An 18,089-nucleotide genomic window follows, 5' to 3' on the forward strand; every position below is an offset into this window, starting at 1 on the left:
GCTTATAGCATGAGTGGCAGACTGTGGTTTCCATCTAAATATATAAAGAGACTCTATTGCTTACCCTCACCCACAAACCCCCTGCTTCCACTTAACAGGCATTTGTGATGAGTATGTACTAGGTTGTGTAGTTAAATAGTTAATGTTAGGATATATGGGTAGAAGTAAGAAACTTTCATTAGCTGAAAGTCAGTGAACTGTCATATATGCAAAGGGTAACCAGAAGAGAGCCCCCAGGGTGTGTGCTCACTTTCAGCAGATTTCTTTAGGTGGACAACCTACTATGATGTAGTTAGACCTATCCAAGAATGGGTTAAGAAGAAAAGCTACTAGATTTAGCTCCAGGGAAAAATGTTTATTCATACAGAAGGTCAGAACAGGGAGATGGTCATTTCAAGGGAAAATTTAGACTACCCCAGACCCAGGAAACTTTCACGGGGAGATCAGGATGCCCCAGACCTAGGAAACTTTCTAAGGAAAATATACCTATAATAATAATAATAATAATAATAATAATAATAATAATGTTGAAGGTTATTCCTGATGTTAATGAAAACAATTATACATGACATCATCTGTATCCTTGATGTTAATGAAAATAATCTTACATGATGTCAACTATATCCAGGCAAAAAGTTTTAAATAAAAAAACTTTGCAGAGGACAGAGACACCTCTCTCCTGCACCTGAAACAGCTGATGTATCTCTCACTTAATTCATCTCGCTGACTACCCCTTTCCTTCAGGGACTCTGAATTACTTTCGCCCAGGGCTGGCTCCTGGCAGTTTCCCAAGGCTTCTTTCCCCTCACTCCTGAGTTGTTATCCCAGGATCAGCACCATGTGCACTTAACCCACTGCGCTACTGCCTGGCCCCCTCTTTTCTCTTTCACTTCTAACTTTCTCTTTAATTAAATAAACTTTTTGGTGATCTGGGGGTGGCACAATGAATACAACAGGTAGATGTCTCAAGTATATTTATTAGTGATTCAAAATGAACAAAAATTAATATATTTAACTATAAGCACAATTCAACATATGAAAGAATTTTCCTAAAGTTTATTTACAGAGAACTCATAGCATCATTTTTCAATTTACAGTGGGAGGAGTTAACAATGAACACAGGTGACTCTAAAAAAAGGAAACACAGGACATTAACTGACCACCACCTTCAAATAAAAGAGAATCTCCAGAATTTAAGTATTGTTAGCAGCTGCATCTTGCGACACTATGTAATATGTTTTGCATTTCAGTGTAAAACTACTTCAGTGGTGAAAATGACGTGGGAATCAGAAGCATATTCTGCTGAGACACCAGGTAACTGACACTTTCCTGAACTGGAAAAAAAAATCATAAGAAGAACATGTAAAGTTCTTGAAAGATCAAACTTTTTCTAAGAATCAGTCATGCCTCATGAAATAGCTTACCAGCTGCTACCACTCTGGGATCCTCGTGAGACCGATGTCTCCCAGCTGCACGATTGTCTGCGTTCTCATACCACCAAAGAACATGAACTTGCAGAGATCAGCAGAAAATAGATTCTAATTATTATAAGAGTAGTCACTCCTTATCTGCAGTTTCAGTTACCCATGGGCCACTGCAGTCTAAAAATACTATGATGAAAATATCTTGAGAAAGACTATGACTGCTATCAAAGTATAACTATTCTTTTGATCATTCTTGTTACTCTCTTGCTGAGGCTGGTGTATAAATTGATATTTACTATAGGTCTGTATGAGAGAAGACATAGTCTATCTATAGAACTTGGTACTATCTGCAGATTTTTGTGCTCACCAGAGCTCTTGTAAGGTTCCCTTAACATATAAAGAATATTCCTGTAGTATGAGTAAGAAAGAGAAAAAAGCGAGTCAAGAAATATTGTCTAATTTTTTTTTTCCTCCAGGGTTATTGATGGGGCTCAGTGCCTGCACCATGAATCCACTGCTCCCGGAGGCTATTTTTTTTCCTCTTATTGCCCTTGTTGTTTTATTGTTGTTGTGGTTATTATTGTTGTTGTCATTGATGTCATTGTTGTTGGATAGGACAGTGATAAGTAAAGAGAGGAAGGGAAGACAGAAAGGGGGAGAGAAAGATAGATACCTACAGACCTGCTTCACCGCTGGTTAAGCGACCCCCCTGCAGGTGGGGAGCCGGCAGCTCCAACTGGGATCCTTGTGCTTTGTGCCATGTGCATTTAACCTGCTATGCTAACCGCCCAACCCCCATATTGTCTAATTCTTTAAATAAAAATGATAAGTATCAGAAATAGAAAACTAAGCTTATCAGTCATAAGATTTCTGAGGGCTCACTGATTTATGAGAGAAATTTATATGTTAATTAAACTGGTTTTATAGATTAGGACAGAAGAGGCTCCAGAGAGGAAGCAAAGGCAACAATTAAGACATTGTTAAAGACACAGCCAAGACTAGTTCCAGATTCCCTCACTCCGTAGTGTGTTTTACTTTATCTGAAAGGCAATACTGTAAAATACTATGTTTACTATTGAAAATTTGTGCCAAATAAAGAAAAAAAAAATGACATGATTTTGACTCCAGTAGAAAACCTCTGTTGGGGGCCAGGTGGTAGCCCACCTAGTTAAGTGCACATAGTTAGTACTGAGCACATGGACCCGTACAAGGACCCAGCTTCAGGGACCTGCACTGGAGCCTCTGGCTGCCCACATGCAGGAAGGAAGCTTCACAAGTAGCAAAGCAGGTCTGCAGGTGTCCATTTCTCTCTCTCCCTCTCTCCCTCCCCCTCCTCTCTCAATTTCTCTCTATAAAATGGAAAATATGGCCACAGGAGTAATAGATTTGTAGTGCCCCCGCACTGAGCCCCAGCAATAACCCTGGAGGAAAAAAAAAAGAAAAAAAGAAAAAAAAGAAAACCTCTTGATATTTACTGTATTTCCTTTAAAAATATGAGGAAAAGGGAGTTGGGTGGTAGCACTGCAGGTTAAGCGCACGTGGTGCAAAACGCAAGGACTGGCGTAAGGATCCCGGTGCGAGCCCCCGGCTCCCCACCTGCAGGGGAGTCGCTTCACGGGCAATGAAGCAGGTCTGCAGGTGTCTATCTTTCTCTCCCCCTCTCTCTCTGTCTTCCCCTCCTCTCTCCATTTCTCTCTGTCCTATCCAACAACAACATCAATAACAACAATAAAACAAGGGCAACAAAAGGGAATAAATATTTTTAAAATATGAGAAAAAATGAACAAGGTTTTACTGTATGTAATATTTTCTTTTTCAAATCACTTTTACTGGGGGAAATGTTGACCTAAAACACAGTTGTCACGTGAGTACAGGTTAACAGGTGTCTTCACACTACTTGGATCACAGAATTAAGTCCTCCTCCACCATCCTCCTCCCAAACACTCTCCTTAGAGTCCTTGACTGCTGTAATAGCTCACAGCCACTGTAAGTTTCATGCTTTGTGTTTTCCCTTTCTTTCATTCCATTGTCTTCTTTGTTGTTGTTGTTTTTTTTTTTTTTGTCTTATTACTATTATGAGAGATAGAGACCACTGCTTTCTCCCATCCAACTACTAAGGAGGCCCAGCCCTGCTTTGCTTCTGAGATCAGATGAGACTGGGCATGCTCAGAGTGTTACGGCCATAGATGAACTATTGTACTCTCTGGCATAAGGTGATACTGGGGCTTGAACCTGTGGCTTCTGGGGCCTTCGGCATATACATTATATGCTTGAACAGGCTGAGCTGTCTCCCTGATCCTTCACTGTTTCTTAGTTTGCTACAGGATTTAAAAATATAATTTGCATTATTAGATAAATGCATCTATATTGTGTGTTCACATTTCTGCCTTTTTTCTACACTGAAAAATACAAGACATTGGGGCTGGGAGGTGGCACACCTGATTAAGTGCAGAGTAGTAAGGGCAAGGACTCTGCTGCTCTCTTCCCTCAAGGATCAGTGTTGAAGCCTCCAGCTCCCTACTTGCAGGGAGGACACGTCACAAGAGGTAAAGCAGGTCTGCAGGTGTCTGTCTCTCTCCCTCTCTCAATTATTTCTGTCCTATCCAATAAAAAAATAGAAAATGAAAAAAAGGAAAAAATATCTGCCAGGAGCAGTGGGTTCTTCATGCCGGCACCGAGCCCCTGAAATAACCCTATTAGAAAAAAAAAGAAAGTACATTTGCCTTTTATTGTAGCATGTGTTGTCAGACAGACATCATATTTTTAAATATTTTTTCTGCTCTGTTTTATTACTTGAGATACTTTCCTGTATTTCCTTAGGATATATCATTAGAAGTTAAATTTCTGAATAAAGATCAAATGGTCATCTTTGAATGTGTTTAGACTGTGACAAGCCAAAGAGAGAAGGACAAATATCAAATGATCTGGGGCAGGGTGGTGGCGCACCTGGTTGAGCACACATGTTATAGTGTGCAGGGTTTGAGCCCCTGGTCCCCACCTGCAGGGGGAAAGCTTTGTGAGTGAAGCATGGCTGCAGGTGCCTCTCTTTCATTCTCTCTCTTTATCTGCCCCACCCCCTCAATTTCTGGCTTTCCCTATTCAATAAATAAATAAAGATAATAAAAATAAATAATACTTAAAAAATTAAAAAGTACCAAATGATTATAAGTGGGACATAATAATAAGAAACAAGGAGGAAGAAAACAAAGTGAAACAGGAAACCAAGATGGTGCATTGCATCAAAGCAAGGAACTCTGGGGAAAGGGGGTCGGGAGGAATAGAAAGAAAGGTGGGCTGGGTACATAGTGAAGTGAGCTGCATGTGATGATGACTGCACTGTAAAGCACTAACCCCTTCAGTGACAAAGATTTCTTCCAAAGCTGTGTATATTTTCATGTCTGTCTGATGTGGGTACTTGTGATAAGAGTGTTAGTAAGTCATTATTACTCAGGCATATACATTGTAACATTCTGTTCTTATTTCTGTGTCATTCATGTGTACACACGGACATGAATAACACAGGAACAGTAAGATGAGTATGATACCACTACTACCTCCAGCTGTGGGAGTATTTTAAAAGTGTTTGCTTTTTTTTCTGCTTCCTGACATATCCATGATTTTTTAACATCTTTAAGATTTATGTATCACTTTATCATTTAGAGAAAATCGACTGCATTATTAAGAAATAAACAGTCAGACTTTTTTTAACTTCTTCGAACATGAAGACCCCAAACCTTAACTGCTATACTCTTACCTTTAGGTTCCTGATTATTAAACAATTTATTCTGCTTTATTTATTTATTTATTTATTTATTTATTTCCTCCAGGGTTATTGCTGGGGCTTGGTGCCTGCACAACGAATCTACTGCTCCTGGAGACCATTTTTTCCCCATTTTTGTTGCCCTTGTTATTATTGTTACTGTTGTCTTTGCTGCCATTTTTTTTTTTGATAGGGCAGAGAGAAATCGAGAGAGGGGAAGACAGAGAGGAGGAGAGAAAGATAAACACTTGCAGACCTGCTTCACCGCTTGTGAAGACCGCCCCGGTAGGTTGGGAGCCAGGGGCTCAAACGGGGATCCTTGTGCTTTGCTTATGTGCACTTAACCTGCTGCGCTACCGCCCGCCCCCTCTGCTTTATATCTTAATGCTTTCTAGCCAGGAAGTTGCAGGTGCAATGAAGGGGATGGGATACAGAACTCTGGTAGTGGCAACTGCATGAATTGTACCCCTCTTATCCCACCATCTTGTCAATCATCATTAAATCACTAATAATAAATAAATAATCAGGGGAATAAGATGAAAAGATAAATATTTAGGTACTTTGCAATTAATATTAATCTACTATTTTGCTATCTCATGAAAAAAAAAGCTATGTATTTGAAAAAGGCTTTATAAGGTGTCAAATATAAATAAACATGATATACAATAGGTTAGTTTTGATCTTTAAAATTACAGGGAAACTAAAATTTTGACACTCCAATTAAAAAAATAAACCAAACATACAGAAGAGAAATAAACTGAACCAAAGAAATCCACAGATCACAAATATGCTTTGTACCTTCATAGAAGAAACCCACAGTACCTCTGTCGAGGGCTCCGTAGTCTGTGTGGAAAACGCCAATCAGTTTTGAGTAGCCTTGACTGGCATAAGCATGAATTGCTTTTTTTAATGCTTCTTCCCAGAGCAGTGGCCCACCTGGTTTCATCTGAAAAATAACCATCTCATATATTCCTAGGATAGGAAGAAAAATAATTATTTAATCAAAGAAATTCAAGAAGTTTCTAATCAGGGTACCTTAATTCTAGCGGATGACTAATAGTCTATGTAAACAAATTTGGAAATTTATGTATATTTATAGCTTTGTGTAGCATCTCAAATGCTCTATATAGTTTAGAGTCCTGGAAAAAAAGACAAAATTTAAATTAGTTTAAATTTATTTCCTAATCTACCCTAGGTTTAAAACTGGATTGACATGATCCTTTTATTTCAACACTCAACATGTGTTCATATTGAACAGTGACTTATCATCATTCTTTCATTCTATCAATAGTGGAACTTATGTTTTCTTCACGTCTAGGGAGGCTAGTACAGTTCATAGTCGGAGTTTTTTTATTATTATTATCTTTATTGGATAGATACAGCCAGAAATCAAGAGGAAAGGGGGGGAGGGGATAGAGAGGAAGAGAGACAGAGAGACACCTGCACTGCTTCACCACTCGTGAAGCTTTCCCCCTATAGGTGGGGACAGGGGATTCGAACCTGGGTCCTCGCGCATTGTAATGTGCACTCAACCAGGTGCGCCACCACCCAGCCACTAGTCCAGAGATGTCTAACAATTTCTAACCTCACATTGAGAGGTATCTACAAGACCCTCTCACCCCCAACACTCACCAGGACCCCAAGTTCCTCCAGTCCCCTTTCCCCTTCCTCGTTCTTATAACTTAAATGTTTTTAAGTATTTTCTACCAAAATTCAAATTGACCAAATGGGACAGAATGAATTACCTTCTTTTGGAGGTTTTTCTAATTTGCACCATGACAACAGGTGAGTAATCTCACTCTCTTGTTTATCAATTAGAGGCAAATTTGGAATGAGAAACTTCCCTTGCCATTCCGTATCTCTGCCCAGTGCTTTCCGAATGGCAGCTCGATGAGCAAAATTATCTGTGGGGCAGAAGAAAAAGAAAGTGGCAATTTTTGATCACCTGTACTGTCTCAAGGTTTAATCAACTGGGCATATGTCCATCACTGGGAAAGTGTGTGTGTGTGTGTGTGTGTGTGTGTGTGTGTGTGTGTGTGTGTGTGTGTGTGTGATTTGTGTCCAAGTTGTTTAGGATCCAAAAGGGAGTAGAAATGTAAACAACAAATGCCAAAGTCACACAGTGGGCTCTGGAGGCTGTACCATTTAAAAGATCATTTCATAGGTAATTGTATGACTTAGGGAAGCTGTGGAATCTTTTGGGAATAATGATACAGCATCAACATTCAGCATGGTTGTGAAGATTAAATGAATCAGCACAGGATAAAGATTACCCCCACGTCCCAGTGATGGTGGTAGCTGTAGTAAGATTAAGGTGGACTCTGAATTGGATTAAAAAATATTTATTGGGTAGAGACAGCCAGAAATCAAGAGAGAAGGGGATGATGGAGAGGGAGAGAGACAAAGAGACACCTGCAGCCCTGCTTCACCACTTGCAAAATCTTCCCCCCTGCAGGTGCGGACTGGGGGTTTGAAACAGAGTCCTTGAACACTGTAACATGTGTGTTCTACCGAATGCACCACCACCTGGCCCCTACTCTGAATTAAATTTAACAAACAACATTAGGGTACATTTTAACACCCTCTGCTCTGCACAGAAGAAGAGAATTCATAAAGAAGTGATGTTGATTCTCTTATTTTTCACACCCATTCTTCTTACTTGGGACTGATTTTGTTAAAGCCCTCAAGCATAGATACATTTTCACTAGCAGGTGGTCCTGGGACTGTATTTACTATCAGCGTTTTCTAAGACTAAGGCTAAAAGCGGGTTTTTATTTTATTTTATTTTTATGTTTTGTTATAAGAGTAAGTAATAACAATCAGAGCTTTAAGAAAACATTATCAGGACTTTATCTGTAACTTAAGAGGGACAATCTCCAACTATCAATACTTTAAAGCAAAGACTGCATTTTCATGCGATAGACTTCTATCGTAAGAGGAAAGAATTCTAAACAATAGCACGTTAATTACAGAGGTATCCTCTTTCATATTCAAATACATATATTTTTTGCCTCTAGAGTTATTACTGGGACTGGGGCTTGGTGTCATACTACGAATCTACTGCTCCTAGCAGACATTTTCCCCATTTTTATTGGTTAGGACAGAGAGAAATAGAGAGGAGAGGAGAGGAGAGGGGAAGATAGAGAAAGATAGACACGTACAGACCTGCTTCACACCTGTGAAACCTGACCCAGGGCCTTGAACTGGGATCCTTGCATGGTGCACTTAATTTCTATTAACTTTGTGTAATGGTGACCAAACACAAAATGAAATTACTACAAGTGTTTTGGATATCATCAAATCTTGACTTGGAATACACAAAGAATAGTTGCAAGAGTAACAAAACACTCTAAGGAATTCTTATAATCTGTTCTCCTTCCTCTACCAAACCAGGAGTAGGTTACCGCTAATATGATGATACATTATAATCCCTTTCCCTCCATATTTTAGTATAATGACAGTGAATTCCTTTTTTCCTTCCTCCCTCCTTCCCTTTCTTTCTATCTCTTTCCTTTTCTCTTTTTTTTGCAACTAGGCTTGTCTCTGGGGCTTGGTGCCATCATTACAAATCCATGCTCCTGGTGGCCATTATATATATATATTTTTTTTTTCTTTCTCTTTCTTTCTTTCTTTCTTTCTTTCTTTCTTTCTTTCTTTCTTTCTTCTCTATTTGATAAGACAGAAACTGAGAAGAATGGGAGAGGAGGAGAGAGAGAAGGAAAGAGAGACACCTACAGGTCTGCTTCACTCGTAAAGCATCCTTCCTACAGGTGGGGAGCAGAGGCTTGAACTGTAGTCTTTTCACATGTAACTTGTGCCACCACCCAGTCCTAACAGTGAATTTCTTAAGACTCTGGGGTGCAGAAATAACACAAAAATCCTCAAATAGTGCAGATTTATTCAAACTTAGAAATAGGTTAGGACATGAAAGACAACTATCAGTGCCTATCAACCTCCTGCCTCTGAAGTCCCACAATGCTTAGTAATTCCTGATGAAACGCTGATACCCAGCCATAATTTCTATAATAATAAAACAAGTCTTCTTTCATTTATGATCTTGACCCACTTGTGCTCTTATAAATTCTTATAAACAAACTACATTGTCATTCAAAAATACTTGAGAGTAAAAATCTGCTTCGCAGTGTTATGATTTAATAGGTACAATGTCATGTTTCGCCGTAAAGACATTACCACATGCTAATGAATTGTTTCAGAACAGACAGAGTGTAGACTGGGAAAGACTAATCACCAACTTAATTTTTCAGCATTGTTTGTTTATTTAGTAGTTGCCACTGCTACAGCAGCACCCTTTGCCCACTTTTTCAGATAGAGAAACAAAGATTGAGAGACAGAGAAAGAGGGAAAGACACCTCAAAGAGAGACAGAGGCTAAGAGGTGGAGAGAGATGGAAGGACACCATGATACTCACGTTTCCCTCAGTGTAGGGGCTGGACTGAATCCTTGATCACAAGCATGGCAAAGCAAGCATACATACTGACCTTTTCTGGCCTTGCTCATTAAGAGCTTTAACACAGTTTCTGCGTGTTTATAGTGACAGACGGAAATAACAGCTAGTGGAATGAATATCTAACACAGTCTACACACAGTACTTAATCTGATGACTCATACCATACTTCCAAATATGAAACGCCTTATTCAGTCTTCCTCCAAATTCTACGCTCCAGTAGCCGACCAGTTCAGAGTGAGATGTCCGCAGATGAACATTTCTCTTAAAGTTTTCCAGGAACTCATTCATCTTTGAAGATTTAAGAGAATAGGTACGAAATTCATAGATGGTTTCATCATACTGTTTCGCACCTGTGGTAAAAGATGACCATACCTGAAGAACAACACAGGACATTTCAATATTTTAGAAGGGCGGGGCTGATGATAGTTGTACAATCAAAAGTGAGGATGGAAGAAAAAGACACCCAATAGACTCAGAATGTATTTTTCACTTTTGTGGTTCTATCTCCATAGACATTTGTTGGCAATGATGTTAGTTAAGGTCACTACTTTTAAATATTCTCAATGTTTCCTGGTAGGAATGTTCTTTCATTTACTTTGATCTGACAAACAGGAAACTCATACACATTGTCTAAACAATGAAAATTGCTGACCAGATCAAAGTATTTCCTAAACTTAGTGAAGTAGAAGACTGGTCAAAAATAGGACTGGAAAGTTAGGTCCTATGATCTAGCCAGTTGCATTATAATATGGTGATGTATGCACAAGTGCCAGGAAAAAGAAAAGGTAATGAAATGACCTTTAAGAATTATTAGTTCTTGGGAGTCGGGCGGTAGCACAGCCGGTTAAGCACACGTGCATCCGGCTCGAGTCCCAGGCTCCCCACCTGCAGGGGAGTCTCTTCACAGGCGGTGAAGCAGGTCTGCAGGTGTCTATCTTTCTCTCCCCCTGTCTGTCTTCCCCTCCTCTCTCCATTTCCCTCTGTCCTATCCAACGACGACGACATCAATAACAATAATAACTACAATAACGATAAAAAACAAGGGCAACAATAGGGAATAAATAAATATTGAAAAATCTTTTAAAAAAATAATTATTAGTTCTTGAAACCAGGAAACGACTCATCTGGTAGAGCACACACTCTGTCATGATCACCCCAGGGGCCCCCACGCAAAAGCTCCTGCACCCAGAAGCGTCATGAGTGGAGTGGCGCTGTGGGCTCTCCTCCTTCCTGTGTCTCTTTATTCTCTTTCGTTATCTCTTTCCCTGTCTCTCACTCTCTTTTGAGAATAGAAGAAAGTCCCTCAGAAATGGAGGAATTGTGAAGGAATGAAGCCCCACCACAGATAACCCAGGTGGCAAAAAAAAAAAAAAAAAAAATTCTAATAGCCATGTGCTCATTGTGTGAATTTCTAGTTTAATCAGAATGCACACATTTCCTTACTCTGATTACATGGGAAGAATCATCTCCTAAACACTCAGGTACTGACAAAGATTTGGGTGAGTTCTGGGCTTCAGCGACTGCCTGATCTGCTGAAGGAAAACACTCGGCCTCTGCTCTGACTGGTGTTTTGTTTACTAACCACAACAGTCCATTTATGTTGCTTAATTGTGCACATGACTTAATTGTACTTGCCTCATTTGAGCTCATTCTATTAATGTTTATTATGAGTTAATTCTACTGCCCAACTGTCTACCTTTGCCATAAAAAACAATAAATGCAGCCATCCTTGAGTCTGACAGACATTGATAAGTGGCATTTTATCAGTGGCACACCAGATCAAGCACACATAGGACACACACAAGGATCCCGGTTCGAGACGCCACCCCCCCCATCCCCCATCTGCAGTGCTGGGAGTCGCTTCACGATCAGTGAAGCAGGTCTGCAGGTGTCTATCTTTCTCTCTCCCTCTCTATCTTCCCCTCCTCTCTCAGTTTCTCTCTGTTCTATCCTATAAAATGCTAAAACTGGCCTCCAGAAGCAGTGGATTCATAGTGCTGGCACTGAGCCCCAGAAATGACCCTGGAGGCAAAAACAAACTGTCTAGCATCCATAACATAAGAATATTATATATGAAACAAATAACTCAGAAAATGAGTTCAAGGTTAAGTGTAACAATGAGTTTAAAGTTGATTTTCAAGGAATTTGTCTTTGGGAACATATGGTTAGAGACATATGCCATATTTCACAGCAGAAACAGTGATAAAAATCACTTGCTTTTGTGCTTAATGGGGAGGTGATTTCTGTTGCAGGGCAGAGAGTAAATAGAAAACTATTTTTGGAGAAATCATGAGTGTTTCAGACTCCCCTATCACTGACTTTCAATTCACTAGTAAAAGGAAAATTTGTTGAGTTAATGAAGTGAAAGTATGGAATAAAGTTGTGAGGAACCATCACTGATGCTGCCCTGATAGATACGGAGAATAAGTACTATTAAGCTAACATTGGGCGAATGAACATTTAGGGCATCACTTTAGTCTTCACGAATAAAGTGGCCTTTAGTATATTTTACTTCTTTTTCTTCTTCTTCTTCTATCTTTTTAAAAATGCATTAATAGAACACTGCTCAATCCTGGTTTATGATGGTGTTCAGGACTGAACCTGGGACCTCTGAGCCTCATGTAGGCAATTCTGCTCTGTTACCTATGGCTTTATTTCCACAGACTTATTGTTAAATACTTGTTTAGATATCAATATGTGGTAGAGGATATCAGATGAATTATACAGAGACATTTTAATCTTTTTTGTTTTTTAAAACAAGTTAAATTTTTTTATATCTTTTCTTTTTATTTTACTTATTTATTATTGGATAGAGACAGAGAGAAATTGAGAGGAGAGGGGGTGGTAGAGAGGGAGAGAAACAGAGAGACATCTGCAGCCCTGCTTTACCACTTGTGAAGCTTTCCCCATCCAGGTGGGGACCAGGAGCTTGAACCCGGGTCCTTGTGTATTGTAACATGTGCGCTTAACCGGGTGCACCACCACCTGGCCCCCATTTTAACCTTCTTATCCTGCTTTGTGAGCAAAGGCATATAATCTCTGGGTTTAATGCCCAGAACGACTGGATTTCTCAAAGGCTGTAGTTGGTGGTCATCATGCTTGCTTACACTGTTACTGAAGCTGCTTGTCTTGGGCAAGGACCACAGGGAGCCAGCAGGCCACTATGCCACCACCCACACCCTGGGCCAGCTCTTCAAGGCCCTCTGCAAACAGGTTCCAAAGCTAAGCATTTCAACATATTAAGTCTTTCTTTTTCTTTTTCTTTCTTTCTTTCTTTTTTTTTTTGCTCCAGGGTTAACTCTGGGACTCAGTACCTGCACTACGAATCCACTGCTCCTGGAGGCTTTTTTTTTTTTCCTTCAGGAATTTTATTTTCTTCTTTGTTCAATGTGAAATTTATTTATTTTATTTTTATTATTTTCTATGCTATGTTATATATTTATTTATTTTAAATTTCTTTATTGGGGAATTAATGTTTTACATTTGACAGTAAATATAATAGTTTATACATGCATAACATTTATCAGTGTTCCATATAACAATACAACCCCCACTAGGTCCTCTGTCATCCATTTTGGACCTATATTCTCCTCATCCACCCACCCCAGAGTCTTTTACGTTGGTGCGATACGCCAATTCCAGTTCAGGTTCTACTTGTGTTTGCTCTTCTGATCTTGTTTTTCAACTTCTGCCTGAGAGTGAGATCATCCCATATTCATCCTTCTGTTTCTGACTGATTTCTGACAATGATTTCTTCAAGCTCCATCCAATATCAGCTGGAAATGGTGAAGTTACCATTTTTAATAGCTGAGTAGTATTCCATTTTGTATATGTACCACTACTTGCTCAGCCACTCATCTGTTGTTGGACACCTGAATTGCTTCCAGGTTTTGGCTATTACAAATTGTGCTGCTAAGAGCATATGTGTACAAAAATCCTTTTTGGATGGGTGTGTTGGGTTCCTTAGGATATATCCGCAGGAGAGGAATTGCAGGGTCATAGGGTAGGTCCATTTCTAGCCTTCTGAGAGTTCTCCAGACTGTTCTCCACAGAGGTTGGACCAATTGACATTCCCATCAGCAGTGCAGGAGGGTTCCTTTGACCCCACACCCTCTCTGGCATTTGCTGCTGTTACCTTTTCTGATGTATGACATTCTCACAGGTGTGAAGTGATAGCTCATTGTTGTCTTTATTTGCATTTCTCTGACAATCAAAGACTTGGAGCATTTTTGCATGTGTTTCTCGGCCTTTTGGATCTCTTTTGTGGTGAAATATTCTGTCCATGTCCTCTCTGTATTTTTGATTGGGATCATTTGTTTTCTTGTTGAGTTTGGAAAGCTCTTTATATATTGTGGTTATTATCCTCTTGTCTGATGTATGGCATGTAAAGATCTTCTTCCATTCTGTGAGGGTTCTCTTGGTTTGGGTATTGGTTTCTTTTGCTGTGCAGAAGCTTTTTAATTTGATGTAATCCCATAGGTTTATGCTTGCCTTAGTCTTCTTTGTAATTGGATTTATTTCATTGAAGATGTCTTTAAAATTAATGCATAAAATAGTTCTTCCAATATTTTCCTCTAAGTATCTGATAGTTTCTGGTCTAACATTCAAGTCATTGATGCACTTGGAATTTACTTTTGTATTTGGTGAAATATCATAGTTCTGTTTCATTCTTCTGCATGTTTCAACCCATTTTTTCCAACACCATTTGTTGAAGAGACTTTGCTTTCCCCATTTAATAGTCTGGGCACCTTTGTCAAAGATTAGATGTCCAGAGGTGTTTGGGCTTACCTCTGGGCTCTCAGTTCTATTCCACTTGTCAGTGTGTCTATTCATGTTCCAGTACCAAGCAGTATTGATGACAATGGCCCTATAATACAATTTGAGAGCTGGGAGTACGATGCCCTGGAGGCTATTTTTTCCCTTTTGTTGCCCTTTTTAAAATTTTTGCTGTTATTATTATTGTTGTTATTGCTGTCAATAAGAAATTTTAAATTTCTTTATTGGGGAATTAATGTTTTACATTTGACAGTAAATATAATAGTTTATACATGCATAACATTTATCAGTGTTCCATATGTTTTACATTTGACAGTAAATATAATAGTTTATACATGCATAACATTTATCAGTGTTCCATATAACAATACAACCCCCACTAGGTCCTCTGTTGGATAGGACCAAAAGAGGAGGGGAAGACAGAGAGGGGTAGAGAAAGATAGACACCTGCAGACCTGCTTCACCGCCTGTGAAGTGACCTCCCTACATGTGGGGAGCCTGGCTAGAACCAGATCCTTAAGTTCACGCCACATGCGCTTAACCCGCTGTGTTTCTGCCAAGCCCCCATATTAAATCATTTTATTAGAGCTGTTCGTAGAACAATCATTTTTATTTATTTATTTATTTTGCAGATATTATTGTTGTTGTTATTGGTGTCCTTGTTAGGACACAGGGAAACGGAGACAGGAGGAGAAGACAGAGAGGGGGAGAGAAAGACAGACACCTACAGACCTGCTTCACTGCCTATGAAGTGACTCCCCTGCAGGTGGGGAGCCGGGAGGCTTGAACCGGGATCCTTATGCTGGTCCTTGCACTGCACGCCTCGTGCACTTAACCCGCTGCACTTCTGCAGGGGCCCCATATTAAGTTATTTTATTTAAGCCATTTGTAGAGCAATCATTTCTAAGACACTTGTTGCACTGTACGTGTGTTTCCACAGGGATTATCCCTGTGGCTTGGGGCCCCATTGCTTCACTGTTTCTGGCAATCAGCTCTTTTACTTTTTCTATAAAAACAAAAAAGATGATTTTTCTTGGGTAGAGAGCCTTAAGTCGAGAGGGTAGGGTGTGACAGAGAGACACCTGCAGCCCTGTTTCAGCACAAAGCTTTCCTCCAGCAGGTGGGGACTGGGGGCTCGAACCTGGGTCCTTGTGCATTGTAGCATGTGTGCCCAACCAGGTGAGCCACCACCTTTTTACCTTTTCTTTCTTTCTTTCTTTCTTTCTTTCTCTCTCTCTCTCTCTCTCTCTCTCTCTCTCTCTCTTTGTTTCTTTCTTTGTTGGGATCATGTGTAAGCCTGATAGAGCTTAGGGAGAACTACCCCATCTTTGGATGGAGGTCTGAGAAGATAACCTCTTGGTGAGTCTCTCTCAACCGAGGTGAGCATAAGGGGGAAACTCAGACTTGGCTCTTTCCTTCTTGACTCTCAGGCCCACAGATACCCCAGTACTTCCCTCCATTAACTGCAGGCCACATGGCCGCAGATTCACTCATTCAAAGTCACCTTCTGATCACAGAAGAACACATCTTATCACACACTTCATCACACACCTCAGACCCCAGACAAGAGAAATTCCAAGCTATATGGCTTTTGATATTCATCTTCTCTCTGTCTCACCCTACGGGTTTAACCCCTATGCTTCTCTCAGATACCTTTGGATAATTAAGTTGCTTGTGTCATGGAGAATAACTGTCTTGTATCTCATCAATTCCTGTCATACCAGCCCCCTACCTTAGGGGCATGCCGACCATTAAGAAACCTATAATTTCTGTCATATTTCAACAATAATTAACTTCACTGCTTTTCTATTTAACTCATGTCCATTTTGCTAATAAACGGACTCTAGGATTCTGGGATTCTAGGACTCAGATTCTAGATTCACGCTAAGAGTCCCTTGGTGTCTTTTACTTCGTGTCACCCCTGTCGTGAGCGAGAAAGAACCAGCCCGTTACCTTTCCCCTGGAGACCACCCCGCCGGAGAGAGATACCCCGAAATTTATTTATTTATTTATGTATTTTTCTCATAGGAGAGAGATCAGTAGAGAGAGCTAGCGAGGCACCTGCAAGCTCTGCAGTGCAGCTGCCCCTTTTCCAGCAGAGCTGGGACACCCCCGCCCCCAGCTTTGTTTGCAACAAGGCTGGGGACAGCACAGCACAAGGTTTCTGCAAAACCTTTTCCTGCCTGAAGCCTGAAGCCCCAGCGTCCATCCCTAGCTGAGCAGGGCTCTGGGTTCAATTAATAATAACAACAACAACAACAACAATGGTAACAACAGTAACATTGGGTTGGCAGCACAGGGATTCTGCAAAAGACTCTCCTGAGGTCCCAGGTTCCATCCCCAGAACCACCATCAGCGAGAGCTGAGCAGGGCTCTGGGTTAAATTATTATTACTATTAATAGTAATAATAATAAATACTTAGGGGGACAGCACAGGTCTTCTGCAAAAAAAAACTTTCATGTCTGACTCCCTGAGGCCCCAGGTTCCATCCCCAGCACAACCGTCAGCCAGAGCTGAGCAGGGCTCTGTGAAAAATTAATAATAACAACAACGGCAACAACAATCGCGCTGGGCTGACAGCACAGGGGTTCCGCAAGACTCTCCTTCCTGAGGCCCTGAGGTCCCAGGTTCCATCCCCAGCACCACCACCAGCCAGAGCTGAGCAGGCCTCTGGGTTAAATTAATAACAATAACAACAACAACAACTACTACTACTGGGGGGGGAGACAGCACAGGCCTGCAAAAAAAACATTCATGTCTGAACCCGAGGCCCTAGCTTCCATCCCCAGCACCACCAGAGCTGTGCAGGGCTGCAGCAGAAGCAAAAACACAAGAATCTGAAAGTCAATCATCCGCCTTTGCGACCCAGGAAAAGGTTGGGGGGGGGGGGGGGAGAGGAAGCTGTGACACTGGCAGTGGCTACTGTTGACCTTTCACCTTTCACCCCGCCTCACTTGGAGTCAAAAGGGGGCGTGACCAGCAGGAGCGAGAACGGACCAATCAGCGCGCAGACCCCTGAGGCAGGCGCCAGAGCCCAGCCAGGAGCACTTCCGACGCTCTCAGGGCCCCGACCCTGGGCAGCAAGGGCAGGAGGGCAGGAGGGCGGGTCAGCCCGCGCTGTGCGTGTGCGTGTGTATGGAGGGGAAGAGCAGCATGGTGATGCGGAGGCTCCAAAGCCCTCACTTCAACTCCCTGCACCACTTGTAGCCGGAGCTGATGTAAAAATAAGAGCCTCCCCGTCAGGACTCTGTCCCGGGCTCCCGGGCTCTGGCATTTGGAAGCAGCTCAGCTCTAGGGGTTCGGGACGAGCATGCAGGGCGCATGCGCAAGCCGCGCGCCCCACGTTGCAGCGCATCTCGAAGCCTCGCGGGCCCCTCCCCACACCAGCGCGCATGCGCAGGGCTTCGCGGTGGGGGCACTACTGCGCATGCGCGTCGCTCGCGGACGGGCGGCCACAGGTACCTGAGGTGCGAGCGTGAGCGCGGCCAGAAGCCTCGTCGGGCGGCTCCCGAGGGCCAGCATGGCGCCCCTTGAAGCGCGGCGGAGGGCGCTGGGCTGATGCTCTTAGAAGTCACCTCTCAGGGCTTCTCTTCTGAAGGCCGCCCCCCGCGCTGCGGGTGGACTTAGACCGGGGGCGGCGCCGGCTCCGCCTCTGGGGCC

The 18,089-nt window shown here is 41.7% G+C and overlaps 1 protein-coding gene across 6 annotated transcripts; it reads right to left on the reverse strand.

Moving 5' to 3' along the window:
* Positions 1-959: 959 nt before the first annotated feature.
* On the reverse strand, positions 960-18,089 carry LOC103107377 (protein NipSnap homolog 3A-like). 6 transcript variants are annotated; one of them, XM_060199066.1, is made up of 7 exons: positions 17,892-18,017; positions 15,161-15,434; positions 9,814-10,002; positions 6,930-7,088; positions 6,007-6,156; positions 1,425-1,511; positions 1,042-1,334 (listed from the first exon to the last, which is right to left on the reverse strand). In XM_060199066.1, exons 2-7 carry the CDS (start codon positions 15,288-15,290, stop codon positions 1,258-1,260), a joined length of 792 nt encoding a protein of 263 aa, XP_060055049.1. In that variant the 5' UTR covers positions 15,291-15,434; positions 17,892-18,017; the 3' UTR covers positions 1,042-1,257. The 6 variants fall into 6 exon arrangements, with proteins under 6 accessions (XP_060055051.1, XP_060055049.1, XP_007516231.1 ...); XM_060199068.1 differs by lacking the exon at positions 6,930-7,088 and having other exon boundaries at positions 960-1,334; positions 5,983-6,156; positions 17,892-18,019; XM_007516169.3 differs by lacking the exon at positions 15,161-15,434 and having other exon boundaries at positions 9,814-10,024; positions 17,892-18,089.

This window comes from Erinaceus europaeus, chromosome 10 (genome assembly GCF_950295315.1).
Source record: "Erinaceus europaeus chromosome 10, mEriEur2.1, whole genome shotgun sequence".
Classification (NCBI taxonomy): Eukaryota; Metazoa; Chordata; class Mammalia; order Eulipotyphla; family Erinaceidae; genus Erinaceus; species Erinaceus europaeus.